Source organism: Echinops telfairi, unplaced genomic scaffold (genome assembly GCF_000313985.2).
Source record: "Echinops telfairi isolate 266 unplaced genomic scaffold, ASM31398v2 ScPeMD7_7463;HRSCAF=8501, whole genome shotgun sequence".
NCBI lineage: Eukaryota > Metazoa > Chordata > Mammalia > Afrosoricida > Tenrecidae > Echinops > Echinops telfairi.
The window spans coordinates 784,105-801,268 of NW_022111363.1; the positions used below are offsets into that span (position 1 = coordinate 784,105).

A 17,164-nucleotide genomic window follows, 5' to 3' on the forward strand; every position below is an offset into this window, starting at 1 on the left:
CGTGCGCTGCGCTCCGCCGCGCCCCCGGGCGGCTCCGAGCGGGAGGCGGCGCTCCTCGGGCCGCTACCCCCTAGGCCAGCTCGGCCGCTGCCCGGCCCCCGACTCCGAGGCTCCGAGGCTCTGTTTTGCACTTTTCATTCAATCCCACCCCCCGTCACTTCCTTCAGAAAACAGAAACCACCCGGACCTGCCTTAAAGGGGCAGCGTACCTCTCGGCCCTTAAAGGGCCAGCTGCGCCCCGCTCGGGCGGCGGCGGAGGTGGCCAGCGCGCGCGGGCCCAGGGCTTCCCGGAAAGCGGTTTTGCGGAAACTGTGCTTTCTCACCCGACTCCCTCCATCCAGGCCGCGCCCAGGCCGGCCGCTGTGTCAGGAGTTTGGGCAAATCCTGTCCTCCCAGCAGGGGCGGGACGAGAGACTCTCCACCCCGCTTCCCGCCCCCCAGCCCCCACCTCTTTTGGCTTGTTCTTGTGCCACGTGGATGAAGTAATCGGCCTCAGTTTTTTAAGGGATTTGGTTTGGTCTCTGAGTTTCCCTGAGACAGCTAATTTCTAAAAAGCTCCTGCAAAAACAGACCTCCCCCAGGCCCGCTACCATTTGCATTGTCTTCCGCCGAGGGAGAGCGCAGCTGGGGCGCTAGCCCTGCATGGACACTGCTCAGTGGGAGATCTTGATACTTGAGGCCACTTCTCTGGACGCAGCCTGGGAAGCCCCCACATGTTGGGAGACCTTGTGGTCTCTTGGCCTTTGTATCCAGGCTTCCTCGGTGCCTCTGTGTCCCTCAGCCTTTCCCTCCTCTCCAACCGCCTTGCCACCCAGTGGTTTCAGTAGACGGTGCACATGTAGGCGAATATTAGTTCCCAGGCCACACACGGGAGATGCCCTGGTGGTGTAGTGGTTATTGCTCGTTGAGCTGTGATTCGCATGACCTGCAGTTTGAAACTCCGGGCAGTTCGGCACTGGGGGAAAGACTGGCCTCTCTACTGTAAAGAGTTATGGTCCCAGAAACCCACAGGGGTGTCTATGAGTCAGCATTGGCTGGAGGGCAGCGCCTTGGTGAGGGGTCACACAGGAGACGCTGGCACTCCAACTTCACGGAAGGAAGAAGTGCCACCATCAGGCTCTTCACCCCCCACTCCCAAGAAAACTTGTCACCCTGCCAAGGACCCCAACAATCAGCTGGGTGCTCTGGGCAAGTTTTTAAAGTATTTGGGGATAGGTATTCCCATGAAGGCTGCTGGGACACACTGTGGTGCCAGTCCCCTGGAAGAACATACCCCTGGGGACTCTCTGCCCTGGTTCGCTCCTAACCTTATCACTTCCATTTCTCCTAGGGCCCCTGTTCTTCGGCAAATCTTGATCCCAGAATCGTGAACACTGTCCTCTAATGTAGAACCCCCTTCCCTTCTGGGTTATTAACGGGCACAAAGGTGAGAACTGGTACCTATCAATCAATGACAGAGCCAGATGCTTGTAATTTCTGGGGCAGGCCGGGGCACTCTGACCGCACCCCGCTGCCTACATTCTGGACGGAATCGGGTTTAAGAAACTGTCTAATCCGGTGTTTCCCAGCTTTGCTTTACCAAGCGAATCCCCGCATGCCCGTTGACAAACCAGACGCGTGGGTTCGTGAATCTTTCGACTCAGGCTCTCCAGGGAAGAGTAGCACTAACATTTTTAACAAGGTCACCAGTGACACCTGTTGTCAGCAGTGGCTTGTGAGTTCTTACAGAGGGCTGAACATAGAGGAGCCACAGAAACACAACAGAAAACAGTCTTTTGAAGACAGAAGTTCAAATCTCACTGCCTTATGGAAGATCTATCTCTGGCCTCATTCCTTCCCTTTTGGTCCTACCTGACCAGCTCTTCCAGACCCGGGGCAAAACTCCCATTTCCCAGAAAGTCTTTCTCAGCTAACTGCCCATAGCTCTCCTCCACCTCCAGACGCTGATAGTAATTATCATGAGAGCAGCTGCCATTCATTGGATTCTTATGATGTCCAGGTTGTGTGCCAAACATTTTACACATATCATCTTTTTAAATCTTTATGGCAACCCTTCAAAGGTACGTCCTATTCTTATCCTCATTTTATTGCCTGGGAATCCAAGGTTTAGAGAGGTCAAGTAACGTGCCCACGGTCACGAAAGGTCACTGACTTAGTTGGGATGCATCACAGGTCGGCCTGACCACAAAGCCCTTGCCTTAAAAAAATGCATGCATATGTTTTAGACATTCATATATATACTTGTGTATTTATTGTGGTAAAATGTTTGCCTGTTTAACTATCTTTAAAGGTGCGTTTCTCTGTCATCGACAGCATTCACCATGTTGTACCACCATCCATTTCCAAAAGTGTTCACAATAACCATTAATAAGCTTTTATCTCTCTATTTGCCTCTTCTAGCCATGCCAGATAGGTAGGGTCACACAACAGTTGTCTGTTGGTCTGACTTACTTCGCTCGACATAATGCCGTCATGGTTCATCTACAATTGTAGCATGCATCAGAACATCTTTGCTTTTTAACCACAGGAGTAATCTCTTTGCCTATCTCTAACCGTTACTTTCGTCCAGCCTCGTGTGGACACACTTCCTGTGCTCCTTTTTTTCTTTCTCCCTGTTATCTAATTAAGAGGGTTTTGTGTGTGTGGTAGTCTTGCACGCCCAGTGAGGCTGTCAGTTAGTTCAAACAGACCAGTCCCGTGCTGGGAACAGAAAGTGCTTCCCTTAAAACATCCAGGCACAGAAGGTCCATTCATCTGACATGGAAAGACCCTGAAAGGAAGGGCTCTCACAAGTCTAATTACCCTGACGACCAGCGAGCAGCTCTCACTGTCAGGAAGCTCTTCCCGTCTCATCCACAGCCCTCTGCCACACCAGAAACCAGTTTCCTCCCCGCTCTCATCGCCAGGAATGCCGTTTTCAGTGGTGGTTTGGAGCAAGGGCACCTGGACCTGGATCCCCGAGCTCAACTGCGTGGAAGCTATGTGACTCAGTCAACCTGCTTCCTCATCTGTAAAATGGGCGTGGCATTGCTTACCTCACTGGACTGTTTGGGGAGTTAAATAAAACATTCATCAAACACTTAGCAAGTGCTTGGCTCCATAGTAGAGGCCCTGTGAATGGTAGATAGATAGCTGGCCTTGACTCTGGTTCATGGTGAGCTTACAGACAACAGAACACAATGTTGCCTGGTCCTGTGCCAGCCTCGAGACTGCAGCTATGTTTTAGTCAGTCGTTAGAGTGCGTGTGCACGTGCAAGCATCTCAGAGAGGGTCTCCATTGCCCTCAGTGGGCCCACAAGATTGCCTCTACTTCACCAAATATGTCCTCCTTCGGTAATTGATCCCTTCTGGTGTCATATCCAAGGAGCCCTGGTGGTGCTCACAATAGGTAAGCATTGAACTGCTAACCTCAAAGTCAGTGGTTCAAACCTATCAGCCACTTCTCAGGGCAAAGATGAGTCTCCCATAAATATTCACAGCCTTGGAAACCCTACACAGGGGAGTTGGGATTGGCTCAAGCCAAAGGGGTTTGGCTTGGTTTGGATATGCCATGTCCAACGCAAGTGAATTTGATGATGCTCGGTTTTCATTGATTCATTTTTATAAGTAGATTCCCGGGCTTTTCTTCCTAGCTTGTCTTAGTCTGGAAGCTGTGCTGGAACCTGCTCATCACGAGTCCCCTTGCTGGCGTAGCTTAGCTGGTGGCATAGCTCCCAGCACCATGCCAGCTCCCTAGGGATGAAAACTGAAAGAAGGATGGTGGTGGCCAGTGTGGGACTCCCCAAGGAAGGAAGGTAAGCATGGGCTGATCTGTGCTTCCTTAATCATCTATAGTGAACTTTCTCAGTTTTTCACATGAAAGATTCTCCTTCGAGGTATGACTGGCCTCTATCTCTCTCTCTCCCAGCCCCACAGCAGCTTCCTACAAAATTGACAGTCCCTGACAGGGATGGAGTACACAGTAAGCAAGGGAAGCACGGGTTTCCTTGTGCTTTCTTACTAATCTGTAGTGAACAGTTTTCCATCTTTCTCCCCACGATTGTTTGCTATGGATTAGCAGGAACAAATTAGGATGTAAGCACAAGCAAATGCGTGCTTCCCTTGCTTACTATGTAATCCAACACTGGTGGTGGCACACAGCACAGCTCTCATGAATTACAGTGGTTATTTAATATTTGTGTTATTTGCCCTGGTGGTGTAGTGGGTTACATGTTGGGCTACTAGCTGCTAGGTCAGCAGTTTGAAACCACCAGTCACTCCATGGGGAAAATATGAGGCTTTCTACTCCCGTGAAGCGTTATAGCCTTGGAAACCCACAGGGGCAGTTCTACTTGGTTCTGCAAGGTCACTATGAGTGGTCATCACCTCAATGGCAGTGTGTTATTCTGGGTAGACTAGTGAAACAGATCTAGGGAGACACTCATGTGTATAAGAAAGATCTTTATATAAAGAGTAATTGTATGTTAAGAAAACATCCCAGCCCAGTCCAGATCAAGTCCATAAGTTCAATATTCGCTCATGTGTCCGATACCAGTCTGTAAATTCTTCTTCAGACTCACACAACACATGCAATGACGCTGAGTGCAGGAAGATCACAGGCCAGTGGGTGGAAAGTCTTGTGGATCCAGTGGCGGTAGGTCTCCATGTGGGTCCTCCAGCTCCAAGGCTCTGGCTCCACCACCATAGCTCCATGTGTCTTCAGCGGGAAGACTAAGCAAAGAGAGAGTGTGTCCCGCCTCCAGGGAAGAAGAGAGGACTTTCCAGAATCCTCAGGAGAAGGCCATGCCCATACAGGGTCCTGATTGGCTATGGCCTGATTGACAGGCTAAACTCCACCCCTTCGCAAGTTGACAGAAGATTGCGTAACTGCCACAGGCAGTGAGCGAGATCACATAAGAAACATCTGTTTGACCTTCACGTGCCCTTCCCTCCCTGCTCCCGTCCACAACACACCTTATTCGGGACCATTTCTCTCTTTCTCCTCTTTAGCAATTCCACTTTTACACTTCTTGAGACCTCCACCACTGGAACGTGCACAGCAAAAATGCAGCCTCAGTGAGCCTCCCTTGGGCATGGGGAGAAGTGCCGTGCTCTCTCCCAATATGACCCAGAAAGCCAGGGAGCAGTGTCTTCTCTGGAAGACCAAAAGGGAACCCAAAGCAAGAGCCTGTCACCTGCAGATGGAGGAGCACAGCAGGGAGCTTCACACTGGCTTGGTTTGGGTTACAGGACCAGGACCCCCAGACCGAACCAGCTGCTGTTGAGTCCGTTCTGATCCTGGTGGGCCACAGAAGAACAAGGCTCCACACGGTTTTCAGTGGCTGGTTTGTTGGAAGTACATCACCAGGCCTTTCTGACGAGGCACCTCTGGGTGGATTTGAACTGCCAACTTGTTGGTTACATCATCAAAAAAACCAAAAGCAAATTCAGGGCCATCCAGTCGATGCTGACCCTTAGTGACCCTATAGGACAGGGTAGAACGGCCCCTGTGGGTTTCTGAGACTGAAAATCTTTATGGAAGTAGAGCACCTCATCTTTCTCCCCCAGAGCCGCTGGTGGCTTTGAGCTGTTGACCTTGTGTGCTTAACAACCCAATGCGTAACCCACGGCAACAGCAGAGCTTCTTACAGAGGTGATTCCTGCTTCCAGTCTGAGGGAGACCTGGGTAGGCAGTGTGGCTCCGCTCCCCTGCCTCTCTGGGGCAGTTGCAAAGTTCCAGATGCCTCACCGCCCACGCAGAAGTGGGCATTCAGTTCCCACATCACATCATCATGCAGTTACCAGAGGGACAGGTGTGTGGGGAAGTAGACTGAAGAAGCAGTGGCCAAGATAGAGTGGGAATGAGAGAGAAGCTGGGATGATTGGGCTACAACCTCTCCATCTTGGTCAAAAGCCAGGTGGAGGGGACGTTTCGATGGAGTTGGACTTTCAAAAAGGAAGAAGAAGCCTGAGTGATCAGAAATATCAGCAAGATAAAGCTCAGCTGATTGATTCCAGGCCCATGACTCTTAGAGATCCTGAACACAGCCATCTCCTCCACCACGAAGCCCTCCTTTCCCTTCACCTGGACATACATGCGTTCCCTTACCCATTCGGTCCTCTAGCCCAAGCATGAGGGTCTGCACTAGGTGTGGTGGGCACAACAGTGGACAAGACCTTGCTGTGGAACCTACAGCTGGGAGGAAGGATACAAATATTTGCACAAAGTCATATTCAAATCTCACATGGCAGAGCCAGTGCCACGGAGAACTGGAGGAGATTCCAGCACAGATCTGGGCTGGTGGAGGCTGCCCTGGACAGCCACGTAGAGGTTAGCTTAAAGGACGAATCAAACGGGCCTGCTAAGTGGATGATCCAGACGAATGGAACAGATTGTGCAGAGAACTTGAGTCCAGTGAGCTTCCCAGAAGCTTCATCACAGTGGCCAAGGCCTCCGTCCTGCTTTTGCAACGTTACAAAGCTCTTTTAAGGCTGCCAATAAATGCCCACAGGGCATGCTCTTCCAGTGTAAGCCTCAGTTTAAAGACACCCAGCTCTACCTCAGAGGCAGCAAACCCAGCTCCCCCATTCCAACCTATTGCCTGAAGGCACTTGCTCTGTGGCCTGGGAAGCCCAGTGCTTGGTTTCATGCTTGGGCTCTTGGTTCTACCAACGTGCCCAAAGGGCATAGAACTTGACTGTAAGCTTTAGGCTGAAGCAGCTCAGTCCTAGCTCTGTGGGTTAGCAAACCTAGGACCCCCAGTTAAGTGCCTGGAGGTACTCACTCCACAAAGCAGCCTTCTCCTGTCCCAAGGCACTCAGTTTCGCTTGTCCTGTGGGTTGGGAAGTCTACTGCTCTGTCTCACGCTCTGCATCTTGGCTCTACTATTGCTAATCCTCTGATTTAAATGCACAGGGATCTTGGGGTCCACTGCATGTGCTCCACAACTGGCTCTTCTCTTTTGCTGGTAGTGAGTTCCCGTATACCTGCTTCTGAGAGGGCTCATTTCATCCCCAGCAGGATGGCCATCACAGTTAACCCTGTTCACCATCACTCACAACTGAAGCCTACCAGTGTCTTTCCTTCTCATACCCAGCCCAACACACAGAGACTATGGCTAGAAGAGCCATATTAAACAAGTCACTGTGCCGCAACTACTAACCTAAGTCCCAGGGCTTTTAGCCCCTCCAGTGCTGCTGCTAATGAACACAGCCAAGAGAACCTCACAAAGAGATTCTGCTCCGTGACATCCAGGGTCCGCATGAGTCAGAAGCCCCACTTAAGAGCCATGACTTGGTGTTTGGTTTATGTAGGGGGCCTGTCATGTCAGAATGGTTTTGTTGTTTATTTTGTTTTTGAGGAGTCTTGAAAATGTTTATTCATCTGATGGAAATAAAGCAAGAGATGGGACATGCTTATGCAAATATTTTCATCACACCATTATTTGTATCTTTTTATATAACTAACGGCATTTATTAAAGACGTAGTTGAAACACTAAACCTATTGAAGATGAGCTGTCAAAATGGCAGGTTAGTGTCTTGAATTTTTAGAGGCTACTGAGTCTTGGCGGTAGAGTGGGTCACACATAGGGCTGCCAACTTCAAGGCCAGCAGTCCAACTGCAAGGCCAACTGCAAGGCCAATTGCAAGGCCAGCAGTCCAAATATGCAGGTCACTCCGTCGCAGAAAGATGATGCTTTCTGTTCCCACCAAGAGTGACCGTCTCGGAAGTCCAAAAGGTAGTTGTACTCTCAGCTAGAGGGTCACTGTGAGTCAGAGTCTGCTCCATGGCCGTGGGCTTGTATTGGGAGACTCTCAGAACCAAGGAACAAAACAAACCACAGCCCACTCCCACAGTCAATTCCAACAGAGAGACCCTACAGGGCAGCGCAGAACTGTTGCTCCCGAGGGGTCCTCAGACTGTACAGCTTTACAGACACAGAAAGCCCCGTCTCTCTCCTGCGGAGCAGCTGGCAGGTTTGAACCACCAGCTTTGAGGCGACCAGCCCAGCGTCTAACCCACGGCATCACCAGGGCTCTTTAAGGGAAAGGACACATTAGACCCATGGTTCTTGGGCTGGGATGATTTTGTCCCCTCAAGAACATTTAGCAATGTCTGCACATACTTTTACTGGCCACAGCTGGGAGGTGGATGCTCCTGGCACCTAGTGGCTTGAGACCAGGGACACTTACACAGCTTACCGTGCACACCCAACAGTCCAGCATGGGTTGTTGGTTGTTATGCTCCCCTGGGTTGCAGTGGTCCAGATGAAGATGATGGTGGCCTGGAATGTGGGGGTGCCAGTGGGTGTGGAGAGTGGTCTTGGTCTCAGCTGCATTGAAGAAGGTGAATCTGGAAGTAGGATTTGATGTCGTTTGGCGGGCGGGGGAGTAGTTTGGGGGATGTGAGAGTCAGGAGCCCAGGACAACTCCTTGGTTCTGGTTCGGGCCACTGGGAGGACCCATGCGTTTGAGATGGGGAGGTCTAGGGGATTACTCTTTTTCAGTAGCCCGTGAGAAGCTTTTCAGCCATTGTTGTAGTGGTTTCAGAGCTTGTGTGTCTGAACTGGAAGGTATGAGAGACCGAGGTCCGAATGACCCTTGGAACACTCCAGCTAGTCATGGTGAAGTTCAGAGTAGCAACCCCGCATTTGGAAGCCAGGGCACCACCCAGTGTGTGCATCTCACCTCCTGCACTGGACCAGGAGTCTCTGGAGGCAGAATGCGGCTTCTCGTTGTAGCCACTGCAAGCCTCGCACAGTGCGTGGTGCACAAAGGGGAGGCAGTATGACGTTTTCCGTAGCTCTGTGGACCCAACTCTGCTCTAAGTGCTGAAGACGGGAGAGTTGAAGGCCCAGTCCCTGCCTTCCAGAATCATATTGGGCATGTGATCCAGTGGCAGACAGGCCCACTTCACCATCACAGAAGCTCTCGGGCCACGTTCAGGTGCCAGTAGTGCTGCTCCCCACGCCCCAGAGAGCCCTGAGCGCATCCCGTCGTCCGCTCCTGCCCTGGCCATCCCACCACCAAGATGCACACGCAGCCTCCTTGGAAACGGGGACCTGTTCATCACTCTGTGGCGTCACGACCCAGGACCAAAACTGCTCCAGCTGGCACGTTGTGTGTGTCCTGAGGGACAAGAGGAGGGATCTGCTAGGTTTGGGGAGCTTGTGTCTATTTTATTTTCAACGAGTAAGTAAGTATCTTATCTTTTCTTTTATGCAGAGCCTGGAGGAAATTTACTGTGACAAAACAAACAGCTGGATTTTTCTTTTAGCCTAGCTTTCTACTGCTCTTGTGAAATGACTATGCGTGTCCAGGCTTGGGATGAGACATCCCGCCTGTTCACTGGGGAGCTGGGTTCCTGCACGTTGAACTTGGACAGGAGCCATCCCTGACCAGAGTCACCAACGTACGTCCCCTTTCCTGTTGCATCTGCTGCTGGAGCCCCGTGACATTTCTGTATCTTGGGCTCCCACCCGGCTGACGGTATCCTCAGACTGACCCCAGACAGTCTCAGAAGGGCTCCGTGGCACCCAGTGAGAAAGGACCGGCCGAGCAGGGGCTGGAACTGTTGAAACCGTGGTCATATCTTTTCCTGTCTAACAGAAAAGAGAACACCCCATTCCCAAACGGGGGTCCGAGAACCACCATCGCTGTTACAACTTTTAATTGGAAAAAAAAAGAACTTTATTTTATTTTAGCTTTTTATTGTAAATTGGGGGGAAAGTTTACAGAGCACATCAGTTTTGCATCCAGCAATTTATGAACATGTTCTTTGATCGCAACCTCTACATTGTACCATCCTACATATCCGACTTCCACTCTGTTTCATTCCCTGCTTCCATCCTCCTCTCTCCCTGCCCTTCTGGACTCTGTCCTTGTATAAAGGCTGCCCTTTGGCTCGTCAACGCTTGATGATTCTCCGGTGTGCGTCTCTCCCCAGTGTGATTGTTCCCCTATAGACCGGCCTATTGTTTGGCTGCAAATCAAGTCTTGGGTTGAATTCATTCCCAGAGCTGAGGGATCGCAGCGCAGGACAGGGCAGGGCCCTGCTGTGCGGAGGGTCACTGTGAGTCAGAGCCGACTCCAGGCACCTGACAGCAATGCGGTTCAGCTGAAGATTAGCGACAGAGGTGACTTCAGTTCTAGACCTGAGGGGTGACCAAGGGCCGTCGCCTTGTGGGGGTCCGCCAGTCGCAATCTGACGAGTACGTTTGGTCTTTTTCAATGAAAAACAGAACACTTTATTGTTTAGTGCAAGGTTAGGCTTAGAGAAAATGATGAAGAACATTGCAGAGTTTGTATTTTCTCCCTACCCCCACCCGGCACTGTTTTCCTGTTAACACCGGTGATAACACTTATTGCTATGATGGACTATTATTAACTAAGAGGCATCGTTTGCACCAAGGGTCACTCTTGGTGTTGTACAGTTTTGGGAGGGTTTTGACAAATGGATAACCTCACGGCCACAGCTTTTAAAAGTATCTATTGGAAAACAAATCCCCAGCAACGTTTATTGCAACTTTCTTCTGACTTGGTGGCTTGTGTGATGCTCCCTGCATGCTCAGGCTTCCTGTCCCTGCCTTGTCTGTCGTCTCATTGAGTGCAGGCCTTTCCCAGATGGACCTGGCCTGCGGGCAGCTTTTGCATGGCGTCCACACCTGGGCCAACCGTCGGCAGGGCGTTCTCATCACTCTCTTTGCTGTTATTTCTCTCTGTCACCATCTGGGAGGGAATATTGAAAAGGCGACCAGGAGTATGATTCGAGGGCTGTTTTTGCAAAAGTCAAGCCTCATGGACAGAAGCCCCCAGTCAGGCTCAGAGCTAGAGCCCTGACTTGCCCTGGCTTTCCTTTAATGTCGATGAAGGAAAACAAAACCCCCAAAGACCCCACCATTTCTGGAGGGAGCTCAATTATTGCCATGCAAGGACAGGATCTCAGTCAACCTTAGGCTAAATTGTTCTTTATAAAGTACAACACAAACCGCTTTGGTGTGAATTTCAGCTTTTCACAGTGTCCTCCGTGTGAAAGTCTCCCCCCCCTGCATTCAGTGCGAATCGGAAGCGTGGGAGCAACAGTCGGAATCGGGTCCCCGTGCTCCCGTTCTGCAGCGTGCCTCTGGTGTCTCGTGAAGTCCCATGAAGTTCCAAGCAAGCTTTAGAGGTCTGATGCTATTCCAGCCTTCATGCCCTTGACCCTGGCTTGGAGCCGGCCAAAGCTGTCAGGGGTGGGGGTGGAAGGGAAGGAGTCTGCTTCTGACCCTTCACTCCCCCTGCATCTCCGAGCAGACTCGGTGAAGGGCTCTTGCTGGCCACAGAGGAGGACAGTTGGAAGGAAGCGGGGTGCTGGTGTTTGAGCCTGTTCCGGTTCCCTGGCCTTGGCGCCCGTGCGTGGTAGGCCTGCTTTTGAATCTTGGCTCCGCCATCCACTAGCTGTGTGTAATTGGGCATATGTCCCCACCCCCGTGACTCTGTTTCCTCACATGTCAAGTGGGCATGATTAATGTGTACTGGACTGGCTATTCTGAGCGTTCAGTGTGATGAGGTGTGCCCTTAGCCACGTACCTGCACCAAGTAGCATTCAGTAACCGTTTTTTTCCGAGGCCCTGGAAGGGTGTGGGGTCTCAGCTGCCCCGAGCTGTCTTCTGCCGCCTGCCCCTCAGAGCTTGAGCTCCAACCCTGTAGCCCAAGTGCCCGTCCACACACCTGGGGAAAGGGCAAGAGGGTGATGCCTGAGTGGCTGCATTTTCACCAAACTCTCCAACCCACACCAAACTCATTCTGACTCGTAGCGAGCCACCCTCCAGGACCAAGTGGACTGCTCTAGAAGGTTCCCGAGGCTGTAACTCTTTACAAGAGCAGGCAGCCTGTCTTCTCCCAATCCGGGCACTTTAGACGCTGCTGAGAGCCATTGCTGGAGCCTGGCATGCCCTCCCAGGCACAGCCCTGGACAGTGCCCAGTTCAGGGCTGGCACTCCCAGAGCAGAGGTTGGGCCAAGAGCATGCCTCTGCCCCTTTCATAGGAGTAGAGAGGCCTGTGCTCACCTCCTCCCTGGCCCACCGTGCCCTTCTCACATGCTGCACCCTGCAGGGCGTTGATATTTCCAGCGGTGAGGAGTGCGGGGCAAAGGAGCTGTCTCCCTGCCCACTCCCCTACAGGTGCTTCTGGGTATGCAGCCCGAGTGGATTGTGAACCCCAAGGGCAGAGGTGCTGTCCCAGCATGCACTGTTCTATCTTGATGGTGCAAGGGCCGGTAGCACCAATTAACATTAACAAGCCACCCTCTCCGCCTGGGCCTGTCTTGAGGCTTTGCTAATTAATACCCCTATGGCTCTCTGGGCCCTTGAAATGAGAGGTTTGGGAAATATGGGGCAGCCAACTGGTTTCACTAAAAGGCTCTTTCTACCCACAACGAGTCTCTGGTTGATGCAAGTGATCTACACATTCAGCTGCTAGCTATAAGGTGGAGGGTTTGAGACTACCCAGAGGCACCTGTGTGTGTGTGTGGAGTATGTTGATCTGCTTCTGACAAATGGTCCATTGAAACCCTACATTGTACAGTTCTACTTGACCCACACGGGGTCACTATGAGTCAGAGGCATCTTGCTGGTGACCCCCTGAAAGCAGATGGGGACCACGGCCTGGCATGGGCATCGGTACGGGAACTGGAACCCCAACAACAACAGTTGAACTCTCTAGAGCACTTGCTATATGGCAGGCCCTGGACTAAATGCAAGGAGCCCTGGAGGAGCCGTGGGTTTAGCACTAGGCTGCCAATCACAAGGCCAGCGGCTCAAACTTACCAGCCACCCCACAGGGGAAGCATGGGGTTGCCTGCCCCTGTGCAGCTGTACAGCTTTTGGAGACCACGAGGAGCAGTTCTAATTTGCCCCAGGGGACTCAGGGATCCGGCTTGACTCAGGGGCAGGGGGTTCAGTTTGGGTTAGGATCCATGCTTTCTATGCACCAGCATGTTAACAGCCACGCACACTAAAGGAGGTGGGAATTATTGTTTGCCCTCTTCTACAGAGGAGGCAGTACGGGACAGAGTGTCGTCCAAGGCCACACTGTTATTGTGGCAGAGCTAGGACCATCCCCAGGCCATCTGACTCTGCAGTCTGAGCTGCTTCCCCCGGTACCCAGAGCTTTCTGCCCTTATACAGGCCTGGGTCCCCACTGCCACCTCAGGCTCAGGCCAGGCCAGGTGCTGTCGTCCAGCCTGCGGTGCCGCCAGAGGAAGAAGTCCACGCAGTTGCAGCCCTTGGCTCCTTCTCCCTGCTTTTGGACCTGACCTTGGACTTCCTGTTTCTGGGGCCAGTGAGGCCATGGGGAGGTGGGGCAGGTCAAGGACAGGCCCTTCCCCTCTCCACGGTCAGTGGCCTTTACCCCATGTGCCTTCTGGAGAGTGCTGGACACCTCCAACCTCCAGGGAGGGAGGAGGGGATAGACACTCAAGGTCAAGGCCGTGTCCCAGGGCCTGGCTCCAGCAGGACTATGCAGCAACTTTGAGTAGACTTCAGAGTTCTGGAAACTGGTGGTCATTTGATGGTGACAATTGACCTCTCTCAAACTTCTGGCTCCATCAAAGCTGGCCAAATGCCATAGTTCTAGGGTGGGTAATTCACAAGGACTGTGGGACCGGAGAGGCCCGAGGCCGGGAATGGAAATAAAATACTGCACAGAGCTCCCGAGGTTCTCCACCCTGCACCTCTGTCTCCTGGCCAGGGCCAGGCACTGGTCTCCATGCCTGATCCTGGGCAGAGAGCAAAGGCCCTGTCTCAGCTGCCGGGCCTCACTGCCTAGGAAACTGCACCTAATGTCAGTAAAGCCATCGAGTGGATTCGGACTCGTGGGACCTCCATGTGCGTCAGAGTCAAACTGAGTTCCAAAGGGCCTTCAATAGCTGATTTTTTGGGGGGAAATAGATTGCCAGACCTTTCTTTGGGGGTGACTCTGTGTACACACAATCCTCTAGCCTCTGGGGTAGCAGCCGAGCTGTGACCCACTTGAAGCACCACCCATTTATTGCACCTAATAAATGTGGCCCTGCAGGTGCAAGGTATCCTTGTGTGCGGGAGCCCTGTCACACTGTCTTGTATTTAACCGGAGACAAAAGGAGGCCCCTGGGGGGTGACCCGCTGAGGCCCAGCCAGAGGGCTTCGAAACTCAGAAATGATTCCTGAGCATCGCCAGCATTTCCAATTCCCTCCTCCTCCCCTCCACCCTCCCCGCCCCACCCCCAGCACTCCCTTCCCAACCCTCCTCCCGCCTTCCACATCTGGTTTCAACTAGGAAATAACAGGCTTTCTGTGAACACGCCCACCTTCCTCTGCCTGGGTCCTCGCTCAGAAGTTTGGTTCCCACGAGGGAGGGAGGGAGGGAATCGGGTGGTTTCAGGTAGAAGGGATAGGGAAGAAGGTAGCAGAGAGGACCCTGATGAGTGCCCACCTCCCTTCTGGTCTTAACCCTTAATGCTCCAGGCTGCTCAGAGTCCAAGAAGGTGCTGGGGAGCCACAGTTCAGGGCTTGGTAGGGGGATGGCTCCTGCAATCTCCACTCCAGCCCCAGGACAAAAGCACAACCCCCCTTCCCCATCAGCTGCTGCAGGCTGTTGCTGCTGCTGCAGGCAGGGAAGCCTGCAGGAAGCCCTGCAGGAGACCAGGCCATCCCTGGAATGCAGTGGTCACAGTTGAGGCAGCTGGAGTTCTCATTATGGTGACATCCACCCCACCGCAGGAAGGTGCTATAAATCCAGGGGAGGGGGCATTCATCCAGGGAGAAGCAGAGAGCAAAGAAAAACACCCCTAAATGGAGGAGACATGGTGTCTGGAACTAACCGTGGGGCCTGCCCAAGGCCGCCTGCCTTAGCTCTCTAGTGCTGCCCAGACAGTCATACCACTAACGGATAGCTCTAACAGACACAAGTTTATTCTCTCACACTGGCACAGCTCTAAGGGAAGGCTCTCTCTGGGTTGGAGCTGGAGGAAGGCCCTTCTTGTCTCCATTAACAGCTGTGGGCCTGGTGACCCAATAAGCAAGGCACGGATGGTTGCAGTTTTACCCTTCCCACCCACCTTCAGTGCCCAATTCCGCCCGCCCACCTCCCACCAGGTCAAAGATGTGGTGAGCCTCTGTGAAATCGCTCACCGCAGATTAGCAAGTAAACACAGTGAAGCTGGGGTATACTTTGCTCCCGGCAAGTTGGTGCAGACCAGGCTCACTGTTCATCTTCCCATGGGACCTGACCTCCCTCGGAGGTCTCCATGTGTCCTGCTTGGGCTAGGACAGCGGTTCTCAACCTGTGGGTCATGACCCCTTTGGGGGTCAAATTACCCTTTCACAGGGCTTGTCGATTCATAACAGGAGCAAAATTACAGTGATGAAGTAGCAATGAAAATAATTTTATGGTTGGGGGGGTCGTTACACATGAGGAACTGTGTGAAAGGGTCGCAGCACTAGGAAGGTTGAGAACCACTGGTCTAGGAGGTTCTGAGCACAGGGCCCCTAGGTCCAAATCATGCACTCTGCTCTTGACTCTCTTGGTGGTAGTCAGCCCCCCTGCCCCCCTCTAAGCTCTCTCCTCTCCTTCTAACTTGTGTAAGACAGAAGGTGACGTAGACCACACCCCAAGGCTGTGGCCTGAGGAAAAGTGTGGTCCCCACCCTAAGCCAGATGCCATCATGAGGATGAACACATCATTACGTAACTGCCAATCCCCTGAGAGTCATGGTCCAGCCAAGCTGATGCATCCTTCTGGAGAACAGTTCAATCCATGGCACTGCCTGAGGGTGGGGCAGGGAGGAAGGAAGAGCCTGAGGGAGCTGAGTCAGCCTTTAGAATCCAGTGAGGGGTAGGTGTGGGCTGCACCCTACCCCTCACTGCAGTTCATCCTGCTTTGCCCTCTCTGCACATTCCCTTGGGCTGGCACCGGCATTTGGCAGCCGAGTTGGCTCTTGTCACTGGTTCCAGAGGCTCCCAGGGACAGAGGAGTGTTGGCAATGACCCTTAGGCCTTTGTCAGCCCTCACGGGAGAAATCAGCTTTGGGCCAACTCCGGTCACTTGGATTCAAAGGCTGACTGCGGCTTCCTCTGCACTTGGGAGAGTTGTCTGAACCTGCGGATGCCTCGGTTTCCTTATTAGGAAAAACAGAACTCTAACCCCTACCCAACAACTTGGTGTGGAGAGTCCAGTAGAGGACCGCGGCAGCCTCTGGCACTCTGGAGGGGCTGGCCGCGGAGCAAATAGATGCATTCACCAGTCCTTGCCCCCCAGAGGCTGGGATTTCCTTTCAGGGAATTCCCATCATCCTGAATCTGGCCTCAGCCACCAATTCACTGTGAGACCAGGGGCAACACCTTAGCCTTTCTGGGCCTCCAGGAAGGGACTGTGGGGAGCGAGCTCTGGGTTAAGGGTAGTCCTTCTAGTGCGTGCAGCACCGCCCCTTTGCCTTGAGGCCTCTGGGTTCTAGAATCTTCTCCTGGGGAAATTCTAGGCCCTTTTCCCACCCTCGAAGAGCTCTGATGATGAAGTGGGCTAAGTGCTAGATTGCTGACCAGAAGGTTGGTGGTTCAAACCCAGCAGCCGCTCCTCTGGCAAAAGATAAAGCTGTTTGCTTCCCCAGAGACAGATGCTCTCAGAAGCCCTCTGAGGCACTCTATGCGGTCCGAGAGGGCTTCTCCAAGTCAGACTGGATTTGACACCCGGAGTTCAGGCTCTCCACTGCCTAGGACCTCAGCCATTCTGCGGGAAGCTCAACCACCATGCTCTCTGGTCCTGCTGGTGCTCCGTGTGGCACCTTTTCTGAAGAAGGACCAAGGCCCACCATGCCTTCATGAGGGAGGGGGTGAAGGAGAGTGGGCTGGAGAATTCCTGCTCTCTCCCCACCGGCCCTCAAGCGGTAGGGTGAGCCAGTCTCCCGGGGGACTTGTCAAGTGACAGATGGGTACAGTGAATTGACTTGAAGTGGCTCTTCCCCTCGTAGTCCTGTGACGTCCCCAGAATGGTGAGGTTTAGGGCCTGAGTCAGTTCTGGTTCATCGCGCCCCCATGTCCAACAGGAGTGAACACTGCCCAGCCTGAACTGTCTCACGACTGTCATGTTTGAGAACTACTAGTGTAGCCCTGCGTCCACCCAGCTCATGAAAGGCCGGCCTCTGCTCACTGCCCCTCCACTGCACCAAA

General features: G+C 52.8%; 1 protein-coding gene across 1 annotated transcript in view; it reads right to left on the reverse strand.

Annotated features, from left to right (window-relative positions):
- The window catches only part of OAF (out at first homolog), a 23,580-nt gene extending 21,106 nt beyond the window's left edge, over window positions 1–2,474 (reverse strand). The window contains exons 1-2 of the mRNA XM_030888382.2: window positions 2,452–2,474; window positions 210–360 (exon numbers count right to left, since the gene is read on the reverse strand). Coding sequence (XP_030744242.1) covers window positions 210–360; window positions 2,452–2,474 — 174 coding nt within the window. The remainder of the gene's footprint in view (window positions 1–209; window positions 361–2,451) is intronic.
- Between the last annotated feature and the right edge of the window lie 14,690 nt (window positions 2,475–17,164).